Genomic DNA, 25691 nt, shown 5'->3' on the forward strand with positions numbered 1-25691 from the left:
GGGCATTCTGGATGGTTGCTGGAATGTTGCTAGGTGGTTGCCAGGGTGTTATGGCTGAATGCTTGGGTGTTATGGGTGATTACTAGGTTGTGCTTGGGGTTTGCTAGTTTTGTGTGGTTATAAGGTAGTTGTTTTACTGGCCCATGTCTTAAGTGCCTACATCCTAAACTGGTCTGTAGAAAGGGGTTGGATCTCTCTTACACCAAAAGAGTAATTTATGGGCTTTTCTCACTGCTAATGAAAGATGTTTAATGAATAAATCTAATTAATGACAGTTATGGCAAATGGACATAACTTATTTCCCAGTTATGACTGTAGTGTTTCATTCAGGAATACATATGGCCTCCTAAGCAGGCTCTTATACTTGCACTAGGTTGTATTTGACAGCTTTAGCTTGTCTGTTTGCAGTGTAGATGAATTAAAACCTCTCTTGGTACTTAATGGTGTCACAGTGTCTGAGGCTTCTAGTACAGGAAGTAAAAGCACTGTTGTTTGCACAGCACTGAAGTAAAGGAGACAAGCTGGAAGGCGCCTAATTGCTTGCAATAGTTTACACTGTTTAAAGACTAGAGACATTTTACAGAAATAGAATACGCTCCCTCCCTCGTGTCTCAAGTCTACTGTTTTAACAGTTGACGGGTCGGCCTCTCAGTTTGAACAGGACTAGTTTCAAATAACGAAACATTCTAGCTGGGACCCTGGGAATGCCTTTGAGTCTTTGAGTGTATTATAAGAAGGGCGAATTTCCTCAAGTCTGCGGTTTACACTTTTTTTCTACATGCGGTTGGCACTGTTGCAGTACCCAGGTTGGTGAAGGATATTTTGGTAGATTTTTGTATGGGAAAAGTCCAGTTCTAAAAAGGTGGGGAAAATCTTGGCAAAATTTCTCCGACTGAGGTTCAGTTCTAGATGTCACGCTGGTCTACAGGCTGCTATGCTATTGATGCAAACAATAATTAAAGCACTAAAAGCTTGTGTCAAATAATAGCTGAGAGGTGTGTTAAGAATGTAACCAAGTATTCAAGATTAAATGTAAAGGTGAGTCCCCTTCAATGTTTATCGTGGTTACGGTTCTACTAAAAACAGTGTAATGCTAAGTTTTCAAATCAGAAGGAATCAGGTGGTCCAGGTGTTTCATCCCTGGATTGCATTAGACTCAAACACACTCCATCAAAGCGAATACAAACAGGTTTGACATTGATTTAAGGCCGGAGAGGGCCCGTGAGCACTGTGGTCCTGTTGACTTGTAGAAATATACAGCCGTCAGTCGTAGCGGCAGGTCGAGAGAATAATGGTTAAGCAGTGTAAGAGAGCGCAAGGGAGGTGTTTGTAGCCATAACAGTCTTGTTGATCCTACTGCCATAAGCTTGATATAACTATGGTATAAAATTGTCAAAACAAAGTCACTTGTTCCTCTGAGAGCATCCAGAAATGATTTTTGGCGCACTGATGTAACAGTGAAAACTTCAGATGAGTAATGAGACGTTTTAATAAAAAAAGGACTATTGAATTACCATAGTGTTTTGGACATGTACCTGTATTATCATGGCTTTTTTCCCCTTTGGGATACCATGGGATTTTTGACATGGGCTCTGGCATTTTAAATATATACTTACTTATTGTTTGTGTAGTAGATAATATACAGTATAACACACACACAGCCATGCCTTCAAAATACAAAATATTTAAATACGGTTGTTTTGTTTTTGTTTTAATACCAATTATTATTATTTTAAGGCATGCTTAAAAAAAATGTTTAATCCATGGTAGTACTATTTGTTTGTTTGTTCGATTTCTTTTACAAGTACCACTGTACTACCATATTATTCTGAATTATTATTTGAAGTACCTTAGAGTGATAAATACCATGATATATATGATTATCATTGAGTATCATCATGGTATATATAATTTCAATCATCATCATTCCATGGTGTCCCCACTGTATTTTCAGTAAGATTTATTATTTTCATATGAAAAGCACTCAACTAATTAACATTTACTTGTGACCACCTAGTTACAAAGTATCTTGGTTGTTATTTATAGCTTTGATTATAAATACAGTGCATTACACCATTCAGAAATGTCCCTCAAGTGCAACATAAAATCAAAGTGCCATGAAACAATGATTGATTGCCTTTTAAATATGTAGCTATGTGGCAAAACTCCCAACTTCACATCAAACGCCTCTCATTTCTTTATGAAGAAAAATGGGTAAGTACACCCCAGATAATCCTTCAAACCCAGCGTGAGTTCTGACAGCATGAGACGCACATTAGGACAGTGATTAAGGTGTGTTCTCTGTGTTCACAATCCCTAGAGGACTGAAAGAAACCCGTCATCAGCTTTTTATGTGTGGCGACGAGCTGCCATCCCAGATCGCTGATAATCGCCCCATGGCCAGAACCTGTCACAGACCTCCACCGGTAAATAGACAATTAGACGTGTCTTGTTATGCCTCCCTTGTATATCACGCGCAGCGTTTTTCGCTATGACTTTGAAAGGGGCTTTTCCAGATGTTTGTCATAAAGAGCATGTTCTTTCCAGAGGCTTGCCGGCCTGTCTCAACCAATAAACATCAATCTTTTGTTAAGACGATCGGAGGCCACACAAGGGACGGAAGTATTATGCCGGTGCCTAGATCACACACACGCACAAATTAGGCCCGTGTTTATGTCCTTTTCTCCTCTTTTACAAGGACCTCAGTGCTGGCAAGCATTTAGGCAGCCTTCGTGACTCCAAAGAATGCCATTGATTTCAGGATTCAGAGGAGCCAGCTTTGATTATAAACCACACAGGAAACAGTGTTGAATCAGAAAACTCGTGCCCTTGTACAGTCAACCCAGTGCGGCCAATGTTTAGATGAGGTTATCTCTCAATTTCTAAATCAGGAACTGCAGGAACATACTGTAAGCTCAATGAACATTTGCTGCATGTAGGCGAAAAGAAGTGTACAACATGATAATGAGCCTTCAGTGGCGAGATAACTCCACTCCAGGTTAAAGATTAGTGTCCCCCTGTGAAATATATGTGGATTGCCTTCCTACTCTTTTATATCCCTCCATGTTCAGCAGATTTAGAGCTAAATGATAAAATCGAGATTGCCTACAGGGGATGTGGGGACTATATCTGTTCTGAACTGTACTCGGGTCCCAGTGTAATACACATTCACCCTCATGTTTAGGGTCTGAGAGACACCAAGGGCCATTTTATGACATTCAGGCTGATACTTCATGACTTTTTCTAAACTGGTGAACAAAATGTCAACTTAACATATTTCAAACATCCAAACAGGTTTGTTAGGGTGTTGCTATGCTGTTGCTAGCCTTTTCTGAGAGTTTTCTAAGGTGTTGCTAGGTGGTTATTAATGTGTTACTATGCAGTTTGTGTGGTTTTGTTGCTAGGTCATTATTAGATTGTGCTGGGTGTTTTAGTATGTTTTATGCAGTTGTCAGCATCTCCTGAGAGGTTTATAAGGTGTTGCTAGGTGGTTATTAAGGTATTCTTGGGTTTTTAATGTCACTATGCAGTTTGTAATCGCTTGTGACGTTTCAAAGGTGTTGCCAGGTAGTTAATAGAGTGTTCTGGGTGTTTTAGTGTGTTGCTATGCCGTTGCTAATGTCTTCTGGGATGTTTCTAAGGTGTTGTTAGGTGGTTATTAAGGAGGTATTGGGCTTTTAAAATGTCACAATGCCGTTTATGTGGTCTTCTGGGAAGTTTCTAAGGTGTTGCTAGGTAGTTATTATGGTGTTCTGTGTGTTTTAATGTGTTGCTATGCAGTTTCTAGCATCTTCAGAAAAGATTTCTAAGGTGTTGCTAGGTAGTTTTTAGGGTGTTTTAGTGTGTTGCTATGCAGTTTTGGGGATCCTCTGAGAGGTTTCTATGGTGTTGTAAAGGTTATTATTAGGGGGTGTTCTTGGTGTTTTTGCTATGTAGTTACTTGGGTCCTTTGAAATGCTTCTGAATTGTTGCTAGGCGGTTATATGAGTATCTTAGTGTGTTGTTACCAGGGTGTTCTGGGAGGTTTCAAAAATTTTGCTAGGTATTATCTGAGTTACCTTAGTGTCACCATGCCAGGGTGTTTTGGATTGTTGCTAAGGTTGTGCATTTGTATTGTTTTCAGTGCATTGTTAGCGTGTCCTTTTGTCAAGCTGCTACGCTGTTAGTGTGTTTTGAGTGGCTGCTAAAGCGTTCTGGCTCTAAATGATATAGATAAACCTTCCCTAGTGTACAAGCACTCGAGCAGAAAAGTGAGTTTCTAAGGGATGAGAGGAATGATGAGTCTGTCTATAGCTGTTGTCACTTTCATATTCTCCATTTTCCTGTCCTTTATTTTAACGTGAGACGGACACCTCAGTGTTGTCATAACTTGCTAATAATGATACATTCTTGCAGAATGACATACTAATTTTCCATTCCTTAACTTTTTCCCGACTTCTGCTTTCTATCCTTTCTTTATCTCTTGTTTTCTCACACTCACCCAGTCAAGTGCATCAGTTCCCAAATTAAATCCATATGTGGGAGCGGGTTTCTGGAAGTGGTTGAGTGTATAGCAGTAAATATTGTTGCACATGGAGCATGTGTGTACTCTGACCCCCCCCCCCCTTGCACGGTGAGCCGAACCAGTCTTTGATATTAAAGGCTACGGGTCACGCCACGCTGTAATCGTAACGATTATACGTGATTTTGAAGTCTGGGTCCGGCAAGCTACCTCTACTCTCCATCCAGCTGTGTCATGCTTTCTTGCTCAGGACTGCTGTGGACAATTATTTATAATTATGTCTTGTCTCTCTATCAGGCCACTTTTTGTGTTTGTTCAGGTGGGTTTTGTATTGTTGTCTGCTCTGTGTCCGAAAAGAGTAAAAAAAGTGTTACATTTTGTGTGATTAATGAGAGAGATCTGGAGATGTCATGCTTTCATAAGCATTGAAATGATGAACTTTAAAAATAAATCAGGTTCTACATGCAGTGTAATGCTGTTTTTCTGAACTACCATTAAATTAGTACTGTGGAAGTTAATTGTGTTTTGCTACTGGTATTTAATTTTTAGCTAACAGCTGGAATACAAGATTCATTGAAAGTGAGATTATTAATTTTTCTTTTAAAGTAAGATTCATTGAAAGTGTATGACGAATTAAAATAGCAACATAAAGTTTAATATGCCACTGAAAATAAATTCTAGATGCAAACATTATTAGCTCTGACTTTTAATGCAAGTTCATTTCTAATACTGGTTGTCACAACTTAATTTCTTTATGAATTAATTCTGTTTTGGTACATTTCCAAACTGTGTGTGTACAGAGGAGGATTGACAACCATATTTAGCTATAGTGGGTATGTAGCAGAGATGGGGGACTCGAGTCACAAGACTTGACTCGAGTCAGACTCAAGTCGCAAATTTAAGGACTTGAGACTTGCTTGACTAAATTAAGAAAATGACTCGACTTGACTTTGACTTGAGATCAAATGACTTGAGACTTGACTTGACTTGAACTGTATGACTCGAGAATGACTTGATATACATTTATCATCGCAACATCAATTGATGAACAAAATGAAAGCAACGGAACCATTGACGCCAGTCATCAGATTCTGCGCGATTGCGTGACACTGCACAAGCGCAGAAAAAACATACATTGCGGTAAGCGCGCTAAATAGAAAAACATCTCCCAGCATCGTTTCTTTTTGGATATAAACACTAGAAATGGACTATATTCATACAAGAAGATTTGCTGTACGTATAATAACTGGCAAGGGATATCGGACGACCATCACAACCTCGAACAGTCGAACTTCATTCACCACGTCTAAAAGTAACCTATGGCTTGTTTAACCTGTTTGTTATAATTCATTTGACTATCTTTAAATCGAGAATATTGGTCAAAACAGCATGCCTCTTTATACACAATTATGTATTCAAATGTAGCTTAATGTTGTCAATATTCAAATGATAATTAATGATGTCATATGTTTTGTATAAGATTTGCCACATTTCTTTTTAAATCATGCTTTAAAGCCAAATATGTCGTTCTTTCCAATGACAAAAAACAACATAGAAAACTGTTAATGTTTTGTCGTGTTTTATGTTTCTCTTAAAGCAGGGTTAGATGTTATCAGGGGTTACATCTATTAGATGTTATCAAAATGCCAGCAGAATTAATATTGCACCCAAAATTCAAAATGTGGTGGAAAAATGCCCTAGTATGAGTTATTTTCATAATTATAACATATGATATTAAAAAAAATATTTCCAGAATATTGACGCGATTGCATGTGATAATGATTTATAAAACAGTTCAGTAAACAAAGAGTGAATATTGTGATGTGACATTTAGACATAGCCTAATATTCCAAATATTTTCTGTTTTTGCTCGATTTCTCCAATGACAATAGTTCCAAACAAGCCACAGAAAGAGTTATGCGTATTTGTGATTCAGTGACCTGGTTGCTCAGTTCCAGAACGAATCTGCCGTTTTGAACATAAGTTAAACGAATGTTTCTATGACTCGTACATTAATACGGTAATTTGGCGCCACCTATTGGCGATTTTAACTTCATAATTAAAAATATATAACTTGTATTAAGGGGATGCGAGTTTGAAGAATGCCTTTGGTCGCATAGGAATTATACTTGAATTGTGAATTGTTTAATACCTTTTAATGGTCTTCTACAATGTTTGAGGCATATTTATTTTTTCATGCTTTAATGTTGGCCTAATTTCAGTTACATTTTGATTTTTATTGTAGTAACCACTCAGCTATATGTGGAAATGCATATATTAAAAAAAAAATGTTGCAAATAAAACCATAGTCCACAACCTCTGTAGTTTTAACTTATTTTAATATATAAATTCAGTGAAATCGTCAAACGTTTGTATGACTTGCCAGTGACTTGTGACCCAAGCTACGACTTGACTTGCCTTTATAAAAAATTTACTTGGATTTGCTTGACACTCGAAGGTTAAGACTTGAGACTTGCACATGTGTGACTTACTCCCACCTCTGGTATGTAGCCAGAGACATTAGAAGACATACACTCTCAAACACGCACACAGAAAACCTGATTTTTACTTGCTTCAGTGTCTTCTCAGTCCAAATCTCATTAAAACATCTCGCTGTGAATAATTACTTCATTGTTGCTTCTAGCTCACAATAATAGCATTTCCTTTTCTCTGTTTTTGGCTTAATGTTGCAAACGAAGAAGTTTTCCTGGGCCTTTAGCTATTAAATGGTGTCTCACTGGAGATGTTGCTCAGCCTTCATCAGACATGGATTAAATTGCCTAATTCTCCAAGATGCTGTAAAACCATCGCCATAATGTTTAATTCTTCTGTTTTTCCCCATAACTTGGTCTTATGAATCGCTTAAATGTTCGCCTCTCTGCATTAATGCAGCATTTGTTATTTTTGCAAAGTCAGCGGTTTGAAGCACAAGTGCACTCGAGGCTAATTGCTATCGGGTGTTGTAGTCACGTTTCTCATTAGTGCACCTTGTGTTTTAGGAAGAATCGGTAGTGATCAAGAGCCCCTCATCAATTATTAAACCCCTATACCTGACCATGAAATCTGAAATGATGCTGTGCTTATCAAATCTTGTTCAAAACGTATATGACTGTGGGAACACAAAAAGCGATGTTTTAAGGTGCTTTATACTGTTGTCATACTATCAGTGTGTAACAGGAATGTTTATCCACATTTCAGGCCAACACAGGTTCTTACACACCGACGGGGCGGCATTCAGTTTCTGTGGAGGTGCAAGTGCAGAAACAGAGAGAGGACTCTTTTACTCAAGCCCAGAGGCAATACAACTCCTTACCGCGGTAAGAGACGCCGCCACACACAATATATCTGATTACATCTGTAACCACACATTCAGTCTCACAACAATAACACTAAATGAACAATATTTCCCTGAAGCCTACAGTTTTCTACAATTCATATGTTTTCATGTAAAAGTGAACTTTTTCTGAAGAGCAGGAAAGCAATTCTCTAGCTCCAGTTTAACTGGAATCAAAATGTAAAAAGTTGTTTTAAATAAAATTCATTAGCATATGCAAGTTTATTTTATATTGTTAATAATACAAATTATTATTATTATATAGTACCGTTCAAAAGTTTGGGGATCGTTAATTGGTCCTAAAATGTTTTAGAAAGAAGTCTATCTGCTCACAAAGGCTGCATTTATTTGATCAAAAATACAGTAATAATGTGAAATAATAGTAAAATTTGAAATAACTACTGAATTTTTAGCATCATTACTCCAGTCTTCAGAATCACATGATCCTTCAAAAATAATTATAATATGCTGATTTGCTGCTCTAGAAACATTGATTTATTTCAGGATCATTTGATGAATAAAAAGTTTAAAGACAGCATTTATTTAAAATAGAATTTGTTTGTAACATTAAAAAAATGCCTTTAGTGTCACTTTTGATCAATTTAATGCATCTTTGCTGAAGTTCAATAATACAAAAAATATTATTATTGAAATGGTATCATTTTAACGCCTTGCTATGTTTTGTTTGTGGAACAGCATGTAAATTCCATGATACATAAATAATCCTATGATATCATCTGATACAATTATTGCACCATGGTACCAAGTACAGTTTGTAGAGGTACTCCTTACATTCAAGCAGTAAATCTCAAAACTTGAGCACATACGTTGTCAGAACGACTAGAGCAAAGCAGTGAAAAGTAATATATTTTAATTAATGCATGCTACTAAATTATCCATAAACCAAATATGCGTGCAATCTTATGTCCATGTCTCCCACACTCCCTCTGACCTCAGTGGTGTTTCTCACTGTAGTCACGCCACAGTCATGTGGTCGGGTCTGTCTTCGCTCTAAGCCCTCCGAACAGCAACAGCGTCTGTCTTCATCCTCACAGGCCGAGAGAATGTGCCCCTCCTAAACCTAATAAAGATCAGCCCGAGAACCTGTTTGTTGAGGGAAGTTTATCTTGGCAACTGCAGTCTATAGGGCCCCCCTTTTTTCGGATGGATATCGGCCCCATCCCTCATCTGTTTTATCTTCTCTCTTTCCCCTCCCCTTTGCATATTTGTCATAAATGTCAATAAAGCTTATAAAGTTGCCCGCAGGCTGAGTTTGATATCAGCGTTTCTACTTGCAGGCATTGGTATCTTCTTAATCTGCTTCAGTTCATGCAAAGCATCCACTGAATGACACGAGAACAAGAAAAAATTCCCGCATTGGAGCTTTACATACTTAACTGAAAGTGGTGGGGGCTGCAGGCGGTGCTGATAAAGTTTCACTCAATATTTCAGTACATTTTATTTACAGCACAGCAGGAAAACATAACTTTATGTTTTCTGATGAAAATGTACCAGCTCAAAAGTCACCTTCACAATGCAGTCATGTTGTAGATGCTGCTAAGGTGGTCTGAGTGGATTTTAGCCACTAAAAAGACAAAAAAAAAATCTTGAACGTTAACATTGAAGCATCAAAAGTTAAAAAAGCCCAGTCTAAATTATATATTTTCCCATTTTGTCTGCCAGGTAAAAAGTCTGACCACTTTGTCTGATATTTGAGCACATTTCTATTCAACAAACTAAACAATTTTTGCCGTAGAAATTGCAAGTTACATGCAGAAGTTAAAACAGTGTAATTTATGTGGCACCAGAATTGCTAAAAATCTTACTCAACCAGTCAAAAAAGTTTTTTTTTTAAATAAATTGAGTTTGATAATGGTTACCTTGTGAACAAAATATACACATAAAAAAAATCCATTCTTTTTAAAGTATAAGATTATTGGCTGCAGGGATCTGTGTGTGTGTGTGTGTGTGTGTGTGTGTGTGTGTGTGTGTGTGTGTGTGTGTGTGTGTGTGTGTGTGTGTGTGTGTGTGTGTGTGTGTGTGTGTGTGTGTGTGTGTGTGTGTGTGTGTGTGTGTGTGTGTGTGTGTGTGTGTGTGTGGTCTAACCTACATGCTTGGTGCTTGTTTTTATTGGCTTTGAGAACGGTGTAACCAGGATATGTACAATTACAGAATTAGTCCCCCTCAAGCAATGACAAAGCCCAGCACACACCGCAGAAAGGAGGGGGGCCTTGCATCAAAAATCCCAGTTCCATCCATCGTTCTTCTCCCTTTTTTTTTCTTCCCTCATTCCCAAGTCAGTAGAGAAAGTCCTAGGGTCGATAGAGAGGTCGACATTCACTACTCCACACTACGTGGACATAATGACAGATAAATCAATTCAACCAATCAGCTTCCACTATTTCTCACTGCCTTAAGCATCTTCAATGTCGTTGTCTATATTGAGCGAACTTCAGATGAAAACGCCGGCTTTATTATAAGGAATCCGCCGACTAGATCCTGACGGAGCATTGACACTTTCCCTGGGGAAACTCGGCACGACTGGCGGCCCTTTGATGCACATTCCAGCCATAATCTCATAGCGTCGGTCAAGCAGGGTCAAGCTGGTGTGAAATGACCCCTGTCCTCTGGAAGACCCGGCCGAGATGCACGCTCATTAGTAATGCAAGCACTTACTGGAACGTCGCTGCTCCACCAATCATAACGCAGCTTGGATTGATCAACAGTTGCATGGATTATAAACAAGCTTTAACAGGGATCCAACTGTGTGTTTACCCCGTGGGTTCAGATTTAGCACTTGGCTAATGAAGGGATTCTTTTTTGGGGAGGTGGATTAGAGAGACAGAAAGGGAGGAACAGAAAATAAGACAGATAAGTTAAGTGTACGCTGATTAGCAGTAATGGAAGTCATGTGAAACGGAGAGCAACTTCATGCAACAGCTGCACGTTATAATACGGTAACACTCAGTCGCAGAGATAAGATTCAGGTCTCGCATTCCAGCCTCATGTTCTGCTTTATGTTAGCAAATAGAAAACATTACTCAAGGTGTTAAGATAATATTGTTCTCTGTGTGTATATCTGTTGTCCTTTTGATAAACTGTGATGCACACCAGCTGTTTCTCAGATACAAATAATGTAGCTATTGGGACAAATACTTTGTTCTTATTCTGTCATTAATGTTTTTACCTGCGATGTGACGTGACATTATCATAGAGATACTGCATATCTTTTCACATCACTTCATCTATGAAGTGTGAACTGTGTAGTATGACATCAGAATAGCAAAAATAATGACCGTTTTTAAACAGGTTTCACAACTAAACGAGATTCAGTGGTGCGTCCTAGGGCAATAATCACTATTTGTTCATATAGCGTTAAGTGTTTGTTCTAAACCTTGAACTATAAACCTTGGTGTGTAATTTGTTGCAGACCATTTCTTTGAAAGACATGTATGATGCTTCAAATCATGTGGGTTATTGAGGAGAGGTGTGTTATTACTTTTCTTTGTCGCCTATAGCGATCAATAAAACTGGCAACTTGCATTGAAATTGGGACCCACGCCAATTTCTAGGGTCCATAATAACAGATATTTGGGCTTTTTCAGACTTTGGCCAGTAAACGATCACCTAGCAGTCACCCAGAACACACTAGCATCTTGCTAGTGACAAACAAAGATGTATACACCCCTTATTTAACCATCACATTCTGAATTCTGGACATTTTTGTGCCTGCTTTTGAAAGCACTCCTGTCGTGTGAGCCGATGTGTGAAATCCAAACAGAAGTGTGGGCACACACATACACACACGCTTTTAGGTTGCAAGGCCAGTGAGGTGTGAGCGGGCCTTCATTTAGCCATGAGGCATAGGGATGTGGCACGTTAGCTACTTCACATCCCCACTTAATGGATCCTAATAACGGAGCAGAGAGAGTCTGAGTGGACACCCCTCACAATGGCCGCTACGTTGACAAAGAAATTTGTAGGTTTGATATGTATTTCCCTGTTCCTTTAGGCAAGAAAGCCTGGCGGTCTGTCAAATGTCTAGTTGTTGATTTGTATGGATGGACGTTGGAAACTGTTATTACCTCTCTTGATGTTAAGTACACTAGCGGGCTTCAAACAGAGTGTTTAACTGTGATTTTTACATTTTCTGAAGAACATGTGGGTGCCGCTGGTCTTGGGACAGCTCGCCACTACAATTCTAGCATGATGTAGGTGGTTATGATGAGTTTCTATAATATTCTGGGATCTTGATTTGATGCAGGTTCTTCTTTCAATGTACCACGAGGTCTTAACCAGACGCAACATGACTACGAGACACGACAAAATCAATCAAAAAGGCTCATAAGAGCATGTGGGCGGAGTTGATATTTGATATTTGGGCGGAGTTGATATTTGATATCACGCAAATTGATATTCAAACTCATATTAGATGCTTTTAAAATTAAATAAAGCATAGAGTTAATAATTAACATTGCGTTGTTCCAGCCGCGACGTTACAGAAATAGAAACTGTTTCTAAAAGACTATCCCTTGGAGCTTTTCGCGTATCATTGACATGACTTATTAGGACATGATATGGAAAGGACACCTTTTATCATGTGTTGCGGGATCGTAGCGTGTCGGATTTAGTGTTGTCAAAAATACCGACTTCGGTAAAAAGTCTGCACTGAAATTTAAAAAATGTGACGATTCCAACATTTCCCTCTAGCATTTTTAGCGCTGTTTAGCGGATTCTTAAACACCTCTGGTGTTAATATAAGTAATTCGCTGATAGACGCCTGCTTTCAAACGCTCCCGTGTGTATCTGTGTAAGCACTCATTGAAGACAATACGTTTTTGAAGTGTCGACCATTGTAGACAATCACAGATATATTGAGCATTTGAACGCAATGGCCAATCAGAGGTGTTTAAGAATCCATGCAACAGCGCTTAAAATGCTAAAGTGAAATTCTTGTATCATCACATTTTTTTAAATTTCAGTTTCAGTACTTTTGACAACACTACTCTGATTAGGACACTAAGTTTTTTACCGTGTCTGATTCTGACCCTTCTTTCTCTCTTCCTCACAGACAACCACGTAAAAACCCAAGCACCGTGTCTCAAGACTCTTGGGATAAAGTCTATCCTCCCGGCGATGTCTTTCAGACCGCCAAAGAGAACCCGCGCTACTCCAGCTACCAGGGATGCCGCACTGCCAACGGCTACCTGGGCGCCGCCACCTCGGGCATGAACGCTCGCGTCCTCCTGGAGACCCAAGAGCTCCTGAGACAGGAACAGAGACGAAAGGAGCAGGAGGCTAAAACCAAGCTGGCTACGATGGAGGAAACACCAGCCCCAATCCAAACCCCTGTTCCTACACCACCCAAAGGTCCCTACCGACAAGATGTGCCACCATCGCCCACCCAACTCGCCCAGCTCACCCGTCTACAGACCCCTGAGAAGGGCCGTCCCTTCTACTCTTGAGACGAGAGATCCAAACTGTAGGAAAAACTGTATTACAGCAATAATGTTGAATGGAAAGAGACAGCTATAATTATGGAGACTGAATGGAGGACTGTGAGTAATTGGTTTTGGAGGTTTTTCTGAGGGTTTTTCTCTAGTATGTACACACTGAAAATCTTTATAGAATATCTATCTCCCATCTCTGCTTTTGACAAACGTGTATGTGTTTGTACTGAATTCATTGACGTTACGGCACTAGGTTCTCTTGACGATCCCATGACAATCGATGCATGGCTGTTTCCCGAATATCGTGACCTACATATCATGTTTTTGTCAAGTGTGCTGAGAACCTGTAGGTGGGTGAATTTCACTAAACCTGTCAGGAACATTTCTGGGTCATATTGCACCACAGAATCAAAGACAAATTTATGCAATATTTAGCTTATTTAGCCTGTTTCTAGGTCTATAAAAAAATTCCCTGTTTTGCATTGAAGTGGAATAAAAATTAGAATAAGAATTTGTTCCCACAACTGTTATGGGAACAAATGATTATTCATTTACACGTCAAGTAAAACTGAAAAAAAAAGGTTTTCTAATTTGTGACTTCGTTTAAATATTTGTGTTCCTTTATTTTAGTTCAATCGATTTTAATAAAATAGTTTGTAGTAATTTGTACCTTTTTTTAATTTAGATAAGTTGAGGCCACTATATCTTGTTTAAGGAAAATTTAAATTTTCCTATTCGTGAAAATTAATTTCCCCCAAAATTTACATTACCATAATTCAGATTTCTCTAAATTCTAATTTTCATCAGACTGTCATTACGTTAATACAAGATTTTTTTTAATTAAAATCAGCATAAATTCAGTACAAATATCTATGCTGTATAAATACTTTATATCATTATTTTTACATCATAGCACTGAGAATGAGGTTATGTTATAAGTGTAGGTGTGCTGTATTAGTGTGTGTGTTTTAGCCCATGTACTCCAGCAGAGTAGCTGAACTCAGCTAATAGAGTGTGAAAAGGTTATGACCCCACAAACCTCCAACTCTCTGCTACGGAAAAGCCCATTAACCTGTCATATTTCTCAATTGCTCCTCATGTGACGTCTTCCATCTCCTCCCACTTTATAATAGATTCTTCTGCTCCTTCCTCCAGCTAGTGTCTCTGTTCCTTCACTAATAAGCCAGTAAATGTACAGCTCTCCCCCTTATTACTGCAATACATCCCAGACCAGGAATGACGGAATTAATTCAAAACTAGGTACTTTTTAAAAATATATATTTTTTACTTTTTTAAAATACTTTTTGAAGAATAATAACAAATATGGTTTGGTGCTACTAGTAGAACAGAGATTACATACTGCACCTTTAAATGCAACATGAAATGGCTATTCAGTGAGATTAAATGTAATTTTATCCAGCAGGAAAATGTGAAAACCTTTCACTATATGACTGTGATTGGAGGGGAGGGGCTTAGAAATAAGAGGGATTGATGATGTCATCCACAATGGAAAATCGTTTTAAAGGCGGAGCATGTTTTTACATTTTTATGAAAGATTACAAACTGTTGAGGGGTTAGGAATAATATGCACAGATGAATCGTGCATAATAAAACCAGGAACATGTATTAAGAAAGTAAATAGTGTGTATGTTGATTTAATTCCTATCAAGACTATATTCTTGTGACTTCCAGTCTGTTTGTGTGTCTTGGTAAACCCTACGTTATGGGGACTCAAGGATGGTGATATCTGAAATCCTTCTGGGGACACTTTTGGTCCCCGTGAGGAAAAAAGCTTATAAATCAGACTAAAGCCTGGTTCACACGGCAGGATAATTAGGCCGATTTTAGCCCCGATTTACCCCTTCCGACAATCTTAAGGATGCTCCGATTATGGTAAAATAATCTGATCAGATATTCCTGCCGTGTGTGGTGTGTTAAGAGTGCTCTCGTCTGCTCGGAAGGACGTCGGGACCGCTCCGATCTCAAATCGGGGATATCCAGCATGTTGGATTTTTTTGGCTCGATTTCTCCTCGTGTGTGGTGCCACCCGGGGACAAACGAGCACGCAGCCTGTGGACTGTGGCGTGTAGCCAATCAGAAAGCGAGGTGACGAGGCGCAGAGGAAGCACCGGGAAACAAAATCAAAGCAGCCGGCCATGCTCTCGTTGTCTCCACTTCTTTGACCATCGCCTTTTCTTTTGATAACTTTTTTTTCGGTTAAAAACAAACTACAAACTATCGCCACTGCATCCTCTTCGTCCGCCATGATTGTTTACTCTGAAGTCACGTTTGATCTCGAGGGATTTTGCGAGATTTTCCGTCTGACCTGGGAATGCTCGGGAGTCAAATCGGTTCGTGTGTGATGTGTTGATTTTGCCGTGTGGCTGCGCACCACACACGGTACGACCGAAACTGTTAGACCCGTTATTTTTTATCGCCGTGTGTGGGGTCTCTCAGGTTTGGAAAATCGGCCGACAATTTTAAAATCGTCCCGTGTGAACCAGGCTTTAGTGATGTTTTTTTGAAAATGTAAAAATGCAGAAAGTTTTCTGTAATGGGTAGATTTAGTGTAAGGGGAGAGAATATACAGTTTGTACAGAATAAAAATCATTATGCCTATAGAACGTCCCCATAAAACATGGAAACCCAACGTGTGTGTGTGTGTATGCATTCGTTTTAGACCCAGTAGTTGTGAGTGTGACTCTGACCTTTGCTTTACGACGCGTCTTTGGTTTCAGCGGCTCGGGCGGAGAGCAGTTCTGTTCAGCACTTTAGTTTTTATCGCACAGGTTAATGGGCAGTAGCTCGCGCACGTGTTCCACTATAACACAACAAAGCTCAGGTTACAGCTCACACCGCAGTAGCCACGGATGGGGTCGGAAACCTGTTTAAAGGAGAAGTTCACCTAGTAATGAAAAATGGCTTTTTTTTTTCACATGTCATTCCAAACATGTTTGACTTTCTTTCTGTGGAACACAAAGTGCAGTTCACACTTTTCTCACAAAAGTTTCTCACTGTCAAGCTCTGAAAAGGACAAAAAAAAGTAAAAGTTGTGCGCTTCTGAACAACGATAAAATTGTGTTGATTTTAATGTGACTTTTTCAGTGACTATCCCTTTAAATCTAGCTGTCTTTTAACTGTTCATTCAGAAATCTAAACCACTCTAACAAATGTCATGTGGCTTTTATGTGTGCTCTGTATTTTGTGGTATTTGTATGCATGTGTGGGTTTTGCATTGGATTGTGTATCACTAGTGCCTGTAACATGACTCTCTCTCGTCTATGAACTGTGTCTTGGCAGGAACATGAAACATTTGGCCATATTTTACAGAGCTGAAGCTAAAAGAGCTTTAATAAGCTCTCACAAAAAGGAAAGCCAAGCCCATTGACCAATGTACTCTCTCCTCCAAGTCTCTTAAAGTGAGTCGCCTGGCGTCTCTCTCGTCTCGCATCCATTCATCGTGGAAAACGTTCAGTATATTCCCAGAGAAAAAGTTTGGTACTTCCTCCCAAGATTGTAATGGGTTCTGTGGTACGACATGATGTGCTTCTAGTATTGTATCTACTTACAGAGAAGACATTTCCAGAACAGCAGCATTTTTTTGTTTTTGTTTGGTGCCGGCTGCTTATCTACTATTTTATATCACATTGTATACATAAGATGTTTTCGATGGGAAGTGTCCGAGGGATGTTTTTGTATGTTAAAAGTTGAACGTGTCGCCAAATGCACATATTTTTAAAAAGAAATTATTATTATCTTTTGACTTTCTCTGATCATACAGCATTTGTTTTAATCGTTAAACGAAAGCAAAGAGTAATCTGCACATTTTAATGTATTTGTATGACATTTTGTTGTCCACTTCATAGGTACTATGGTGTTTGATTCCTGTATGCAGTGAAAATGGTTTTTACACAAAGTTTTTACCTGATGTGTCAAAATGTACACAAAGCTTCTCTGTACATATCAAATCTATATTCAATAAAAAGTTTCTTCATTTTGTTTACAGTAAGTGTTTTACCGCTTTATTTTCAAAACGCCAAGTGCTTTACCATCAAATAAAATAAAAAATATATAACATTTTTAATACATAGTAATTTTTTTGATAACCTTAATCAAATTATTATTTTCAAAAACATATATAAAGGTCAAATTATCTTGGCTGATTATCTGTGGGGTTTTCTTGTCGCATGATGTATTTTGTTATTTTTATGTAAATTGGCCACACATTTTGTATTTATAGCAATTATATAACTGTCATTATTTTTAAATCAGCCTTTTAGTGAGACATTTCAAAATTAGTATGATCTTAAAACAGTTATCCCACCTAGACATGTCAAATGAATTTAAAACGACAAAAGAAATCATTTTTAAATTAAGAAATAAACTGTTTTTGTGAGGAGGCATCTGAATGCATATAATACACACAATAGTTTTCTATACGAGTCAAAATCTGCTAAGGGGTAATAATGAAACAACAGTTTTAAAAAGAGATTTTCAACTATTATTTACAAAAGGATCTGCATTTCCATGGGTTATTGTTGTAAGAGACAATAACAATAAAACGTTGTGCATCCAAACCTCTCCTTTCCTGGTAAAAAAAACTAAAAAAAACTTGATTTTCAAAAGTTGATAATTTACTCACCCCAATGCCATCCAAGATGTTCATGTCTTTCTTTCTTCAGTGGAAAAGAAATTAAGTTTTTTGAGGAAAACATTTCAGGATTTTTCTCCACATAATGGACTTTACTGTTCACCAACATGTTGAAGTCCAAATCAATGCAGTTTCAAAGGGATTTAAAGTGCTTTAAAGGTCTCTGCACGATCCCAGCTGAGGAATAGTCTTATCTAGCAAAATGACCGGTCACACGAAAGGACCATTTTAAACAATAAACTGACACAGACATACATTTTTCATTCAACATGCAGTAAAATTTGACATGAACATCCTGGATGGCATTGGGTGAGTATATTATCAGGAAATTTTCATTTTGAGGTGAACTAATCCTTTAATGCATTTTGCCATTGTAAGGAACTCAGCTTTTGGAAATATTAATAATCAATAATATCTTGTTATTATTAATTATAAATATTTGGGTCAGTTAATTGGATTAACTTGATGTGGCTGAATTAATATTACAATCAATTAATCAGTTCTTCCAACGAACTCTTTTGATTATTAATTTATTCTAAGAAAAGGGTATCTTCCATGGCCACAGAAGAATAATTATTTCTTCGCCTGTACAGTACTTTGAGCCAGTAGCAAAAACCGTGATCGTAAAGTGACTTGTATTGCAAACAAAACAGAACCAAATACATATTATGTACAAGTTTTATTAACTAAATATAGATATTTATATGAATATAAATAAACTAAACAACATACCCACATGAATACATAAATAGGTTAGTGATAGGATGAAATTGGAAACCGGAAGAGGGTCTATGAGAAGAACCATCAGAATTTCATTTCCACATTTCATTGAATTGAATACTTGCATTTGTAATGGGAACAATGCTTGAAGTTGTTGAAAATTGAAGTCGTTGATGGTTCCGGCAGTGTCAAGTGGAAGTTGGTTGAGCGTTCTCTTTCTCCAGGAACGCATGGCTGGTTTGGTCAAGGCCTGGGACTCTGTTGAGGCCACGCCGAGCACCCAGGAGAAGTGAGGAAGTCGGAAGGATGGGTGATTGGAGTCGTTGTTGGTTGGAGTCTTTGTTCCAAAACTCTTGAGATTGTCCTTGGTTCTTTGTGAGAGAGTCATCTCTCTCCTGCCTGAGCCCATATCTGGTTGGATTGAGGCCTGCTGGGCCCTGGGGCTCCCGTGGAGGGGGAGGGGGTTCCCCAGTAACACCAGAACAGTGTTGCGGCTGGATGAAAGAACTAAGAGAGGGAGGTCACATGTGGACTGTCTCTAATAAGGCCTGGAGAAGATCCTCCCCTAAGGGTTGAACTCGACCAATCAGAAAGGTGACATGTCTGAGAGGGAAAGTGGCTCTTAGTTGATTTACGGATCTTTGTCCCTAGCATGATTATACCTTCATTAATGCTAAAATAGCTATAACACATCCACACTGCATTCTAGAAGAAGGTGATGTACATCAAAGTGTGAGTCATTAAATGAGGATTAGTTAGGTAGGAGGCATGATACAGGTGAGGTTACATTGATCGTTAGTTGGTTGTATACCAGGATACATACCATAATATATACCTAATAGTACACGAGACAGTAAACCATTTACACTGTTTCTTTCACAGTTGTATGCATGTTCATTTGTAGATCAGTTAGTCTATGATTAACGCAGCAAAGTCTGTTTTAAAGAGGGTTTCTGTTTCATAGTCTCTCTCTTGAGTATGTGGCCACATTCCTCGGAGGTCGTAAAATCTCCTTATCATGCCCTGTAACATGACACTGTTTCTGCCCTTGTGTTTGTTCATTTGGGCGGTGTGAGGAGTTTCATAAACCTTTGTATATAATGAATAATTAGTATGTGTCTGATTGGTCCATACCCTACACCATGTTGAAATGACGTGACCCGCAGCGTTTTACTAAACGCCAGAGAAAATCCTCATGCTCATTGGCTTCTGACTGTAGTTGCGCTAGTATCATGGTGTTGTTTAGTGATGCGAAGAGCAAAAATTAGACAACAGACTTATTATTTCACTTTATCAGTGGAGCGGAGACGAGAGAATCACTATCTGTACGGCTGATGAGCCAGAAAAGCTCTAAAGCCAGACGATAGAAAGCCCACCAAAGACAAAAACAAGTGTAAACATCGGTACGGCATACACAGGGTGGACGGACTATGACGGATAACATCCTAATGATGTAGTGCGATGATGGCCAAGTTGCTCACCGTTTTCACAAATTCACGTTTTTGATGATTACATGGAGATGGTAAAGACATCGTTTTCAAAAACCTTGCACTTTGAAACCCGTTTTCAAATGCTTGCGTTTTCAGGGCCCCAAAACGCTGTTGTCGTGTAAATTAACGGCCAAAACACATAAAACGTTTTTTGTTTTCAGTTGACCCGTTTCACTAGACAATTTATACTTCTGAGTCGAATTCACGCCGTAGCTACGACGTACCCTGATGTGCACCTCTCCAAAAATTAAAAAAACGCATCAATTCTACACATACCGCAAGCGCTGTGATCGGTCTGCTAGAACCCGTGCCTCGGGTTTCACATGCTCCCTCTGCACGAGTAATTGCACGTAAACGCGGACAACGACGCAGAAGCATAAATTGGTCTTAATTGCACGTCAACAACGCAGAAGTATAAATGAAAATCAACGAGTAGCCTACAGTGTAGCGGCTCTTGCATAGATCCGACGCAGAAGTATAAATCAGCCTTAAAGGGTTAGTTCGCCCATTTAAGACATGAAGTTAGTATGGAATCCTTACCAGCACTATAGTGCATACACACTGACCCACTCTTAAAAAAATAATTTTTTCACGTAAAAACGGACAGTTTTGAGGCCCCGGAAACTAACCGGGAGTACTTTCTTGAAAAACTTCCAGCGGCCAGAACTCTGACCAGGGAGGTGACTACAGAGTGGGTCAGTGTGTGTGCACTATAGTGCTGGTAAGGATTCCATACAACTTCATGTCTTAAAGGTGCAATGTGTGATATTTCTTAGGATCTATTGACAGAAATGCAATATAAGATCCATAACTATGTTTTCAGTGGTGTATAAAGACCTTACTCAATGAGCCGTTATGTTTTTATTACCTTAGAATGAGGCATTAATATCTACATAGGCGTGGGAATCCCCTTCTATGAAGGTCGACATATTGTGACGTCATGTGTCTACCGTAGCCGAAAGCGAACAAACAGCGCTAAAGAAACCTCATTGCTTGACTTACTACTCTCTGCTGCTGACTCAGACTCAGTGGACGACGACATCTTTTGTCTTACGTCGGCCACCGTAGCTTCTCATTCGAGTTTGAAAACCGAGGGATAGGCCGCAAGTGACTTGCTGTTTGCAATTCGCAAATCTCACCACTAGATGCCGCTAAAAATTACACACTGCTACTTTAAATGGGCAAACTAACCCTTTAAGCTGCGCACTTGCTTTATTTAAAAATGAACAGTAATTTTGTTTCGATGACTGACTAACATTAGTTTATTGACTTCTTTATTAAATAATTACTATATACGAGAGTAAACATTGTGATTTCAGAGAGATTTAATTTGACACGTCTAGCTAATTGAAGAGAAGTTAGTTAACTGAGAAGTGTTTGTTTACTGATCAAATGAGAGGAGCAAGCTAATTCAGTGGTAAGAAATTAATGTTATTCGATAGTTAAGTCACATTGTTATTCATTTTTTAATGTCTGTGAATAAAATTAATCTTAAAAAAAAAACTATGGTGTTGAAGTCTGTTATTTGGCTCTTAATGTAAAATCTGAACTATGGTAAAGTGATAGGCTACAAGTTACAAAATCTTATATTAACGGATAAAATAAATTATTAATATTTAATCCTCCATATGATGGTTAAATGTGCTCAGATTATTTATATTGATTAAACAACAGTTAAAACCCAGATGGCTTGTAGCTACTGACTTCCATCCGTCTGCGATGTCGCTTATGAGACGAGAGAGAATATGTAAAATAAATATGAAAAGAGGTTAATAGAATGCTAAGGGAACGTTACAGGAAAGTTTCGGTAACGTTCTGCAAACCTAATAAAACACGTCCTATTTCTGTAACGAAACCTTCCCTGGCTAACCAATAACAAAAGTTACAAATACATGTTTTGGAAACACAAAACCAACGTTCCCAGAACGTCCTGGGCACCAGAATTGTTTATACTGGGCCGCTGAAAAGATGGGTCTCTCGGCACGAACTCGGGTGCGGTTCGACAACAACAGGGACCAAAGACAAACTAACCAAAACAGGGACATGATCTCACAATTTGCGGACCAAAAAAAGGACAGAAAGCTCTAGCACACGTTACCTGGCTGTTTTTTCTCGGCATGGTCGCGATGTTTCCCATTACGGTTCGGTACCGGCGTCAGCACCGCGTGTCTTCACAGCTGATCTTCGTTTGTGTGTGAGGGATTCCTGCCACTGTTCTGATTTCTTTACACATTTATAAGCTCTTCACGAGTTCTTAGCTGGTCAAAATACCATCATAGGCTAAGCACATACCGAGCACTATTAGCCCAGCACACGCATCGTTTTGGATGTTCCGTCGTGAAATATAGGTCATAAAAGCTGACCAATCAGGTTGTGAACATATCCCTAGGCTTTTAGGTTCGGTGTTAAAAAATGCCAATGTGAACGCTAAGCGAACCAGTGCTAAACTATTTTTAACTTTAAAAAAAACTAAATTGAAAACATGATCATAGAAAATGTGCATTTAAGTCATTGTCTATTTTTTTGCACATCTTAATTTTTTAACGAATACAACCTACAATCTGTAGAGATTACGTGAAACGTAAAAAGCAAAAAGATTTGTTAATAAAAATGCTGTTCATTATTAGTTCATTTCATGTCAAGAAATCAAAAAATGAACAGATACCTTTAATAATGTATTAGTGAATGTTGAAATTAACCGATTAATAAGTTCATTAGAAGTATTCTTCATTGTTAGGTCATGTTAACTATTGTAGTTTAATGTTAACTATTGGAATGGAACATTATTGCAAAGTGTTAGCAGGGAGTCAATGCTTTCTGTCTCTCTGTTTATTTATACTTTGAGTTTCATTGTCAAAGATAATAACATAGAAAAACGCCAGATGCTGAGCAGAAGAGAATTTTGACCTTTGTTCTCCTGGTATGGGAGCACATTTTTAGGCATCTAAATCTGCATCCGTTTTCCTCCCTCAGTTTAATCTATTTCTGATCTCATATATCATTTTTATCTTGGTTGTGACATGGCTGGTAAGTTTTCTAATGGTGTAATGACTTTGATGGTGATAAAGACAATGCTGAACTTTATGAAGTCCAGATCAGGGCGAGAGCGGCTTTGGGAATGTTGGCTCTCAACCCTGTTCCTCATGGAAATTGCAAAGTTGTTCTGTTGGAGAAAGGGAGGCCCACTGAAAAGATCCATCTGTTTCAGCCTCTAGAGGTGTGTGTGTGCGTGCGTGCGTGCGCGTGCGTGCGTGCGTGCGTGTGTGTGTGTGTGTGTGTGTGTGTGTGTGTGTGTGTGTGTGTGTGTGTGTGCGCGCGTGTGTGTGTGTGCGCGTGTGTGTGTGTGCGCGTGTGTGTGTGCGTGTGTGTGTGCGCGCGTGTGTGTGTGTGTGCGTGTGTGTGTGTGTGCGTGCGTGTGTGTGTGTGTGTGTGTGTGTGTGTGTGTGTGTGTGTGTGTGTACTGAGTCCAAAGATAGACATATGGGTCATGTCAAAGAAAACTTGAAGGAAACCAGCAGGGAAGTTGGGTGGCAAACTTCAGTGAATCACAGGAAGGGCGAGTGAAACGTTTACTAGCCCAGCAGGGTGACCCTATGTGGGGTTCAGGTGCAGATTGGCACAACACTAACCCAGTCACAGCAGCCTCGTGCCTGAGCCTCAGAGCGATCGTGTATCGAGTATGAACTCAAATCCTCCCCTCGGAGTGAACTGTTCCACACCACACCGTCTGCTGTCGGGATCACTGCGCTTTTCTGCGGTTCACTTTTATGACCCACCTTACATAAATAGGACACACATTGGTGTACCATAAAGCAATGATCTTGGGGACCCATTTAACACACTTGATTCAGATCATAAACCATTAGGTGAGCGCTTCATGAGCTGAGCTAAGAGTGCATCTCAACCAGCTCCCTATAGTTCAGTAGTCAGCACATTGATCAGGGAGTTGGCCAATCGCAGAATCCTTCGAGCACACTGAATCGTTTGCTCTCTAAAAAGTCTCAAACTGCACCGTGAAAACCAGGGAGCATTGATGCTCACTATTCGCACAAAAATTCTGAAGGATGAAATAACTCAGAATAATGTCAGAATCTGTTCATTAATATCATTAGAGACGCTCTACAACAAGGATGTTGCCATGTCACCGGAAAAAGAGCCATCAGTGTCCCAATAGTCAGGGTCCTTACTAGGGAGGGATGTACTGATTAATAGGGAACTGATTGAGACGCACCCCAAGTGTCAGATAAGAGAGACGTATATAACGCTCACAGGACCGGAATTGAAATCCACTGATTTAAACGCAATAAATGTCTTCAAACCGAAATTTTTTTTTTATTTTGGCCTTTCCAAGTATCAAAATCATACCAACATTTTGACAATCAATTCATTGTGACACTATTTTACATTATGGGCTGTTTCAACCCAACTTTGGGTTAAATATGGACAAACCCAGTCGTTGGGTTACTTTTTTAAATTACATTTTTAATCCAATGTTTGAGTTTGTCCATATTTGACCCGAACAACCCAGTTGTTAAAACAACCCAGCATTTTTTAGAGTGTTTAAAGGATAATAAAAAAGTATTTGAATTGCCAAAAACAAGCCAAACGTTTTTGCTGCAAGCTTTTCTCAATATTAAAAGGGTAAAACCTAAGAATGTGCCATTATTTGTGTCATTTCTATAGCATGAAATCAAGTAAATAATTTCCCTTCACTGCATTAGTAAAATATAGTCATTCAACCCTTCTGCTAAAGTTATTGAATTAAAAATTCTAATATTTTTTTTGCATTGAAATTATGGAAGGTTTATCAGCAACATCAAACCACAGTCACCGCCAGTTCAGTTAGAGCTGAATTTAAATCTCCATTACAATTTTTCTCTTAAACCTAATTTTTTGATATATTTATTATAAATTAAAAAAAGTACACCAATCAGGTTTTGTATATAAGAGTTTGTGTCCAAACGTTCTTCCTATTTTGTACTCTATTCATGCCACCAACATGTTCTCTCTTTATACCCACTATATTTGTGTACATCCATGCTTTTAAACAGTGAGGAATGCACAATAATTGTTCAATCTCACGTGACAATCGCACCACATATAGTATGCATATTGCTTTGGTGTGCAATTTTATCTTGTTTCGAAGCACAAGCTTAACACCAGAACAATGAAGCAGCACAGATCTTCATGTTGCCATGGTTATATGCTGTTTCACTTAAATCGCTGTACAGTATTCTCAGCACGTGGTGTAATATCCCTCCTGATTCCAGCTTTTTTAAGCGGAGCGTGCAGTCGGAGCCGGGAGACCCGTAAACGTGTCTGAAACTCTGAGATGCTCCGTCGTCTTTCACACCGTAGTGTTTATGTGGTGAGTCTAAATCGCCTTTCCACACCGGTCCCATAAAATCCCATAAACCTCTGTGGTCTCTGTAATCAATAGCAGACTGGTGCTGTCAATATGAAGATTTGATTTCACATGTATATTCTGTGGTCTTAACCTGAGGTCTCCTCTGAGGCTGCTTTGGTCGTAGTGCAAGTGTGCCGA

At 38.9% G+C, this 25691-nt stretch overlaps 1 protein-coding gene across 1 annotated transcript in view; it reads left to right on the forward strand.

The window, feature by feature from the left end:
* Positions 1 to 17294, forward strand: part of pard3aa (par-3 family cell polarity regulator alpha, a) — a 466122-nt gene extending 448828 nt beyond the window's left edge. Inside the window, exons 23-24 of the mRNA XM_077232480.1 lie at positions 7700 to 7818; positions 12907 to 17294. Of these exons, the coding sequence (XP_077088595.1) occupies positions 7700 to 7818; positions 12907 to 13300 (513 nt within the window). The 3' untranslated portion in view covers positions 13301 to 17294. The remainder of the gene's footprint in view (positions 1 to 7699; positions 7819 to 12906) is intronic.
* Positions 17295 to 25691: the final 8397 nt, after the last annotated feature.

The sequence above is a fragment of the Siphateles boraxobius genome, unplaced genomic scaffold, assembly GCF_051911475.1.
Source record: "Siphateles boraxobius isolate OS27281-9 unplaced genomic scaffold, OSU_SipBor_1 171, whole genome shotgun sequence".
Classification (NCBI taxonomy): Eukaryota; Metazoa; Chordata; class Actinopteri; order Cypriniformes; family Leuciscidae; genus Siphateles; species Siphateles boraxobius.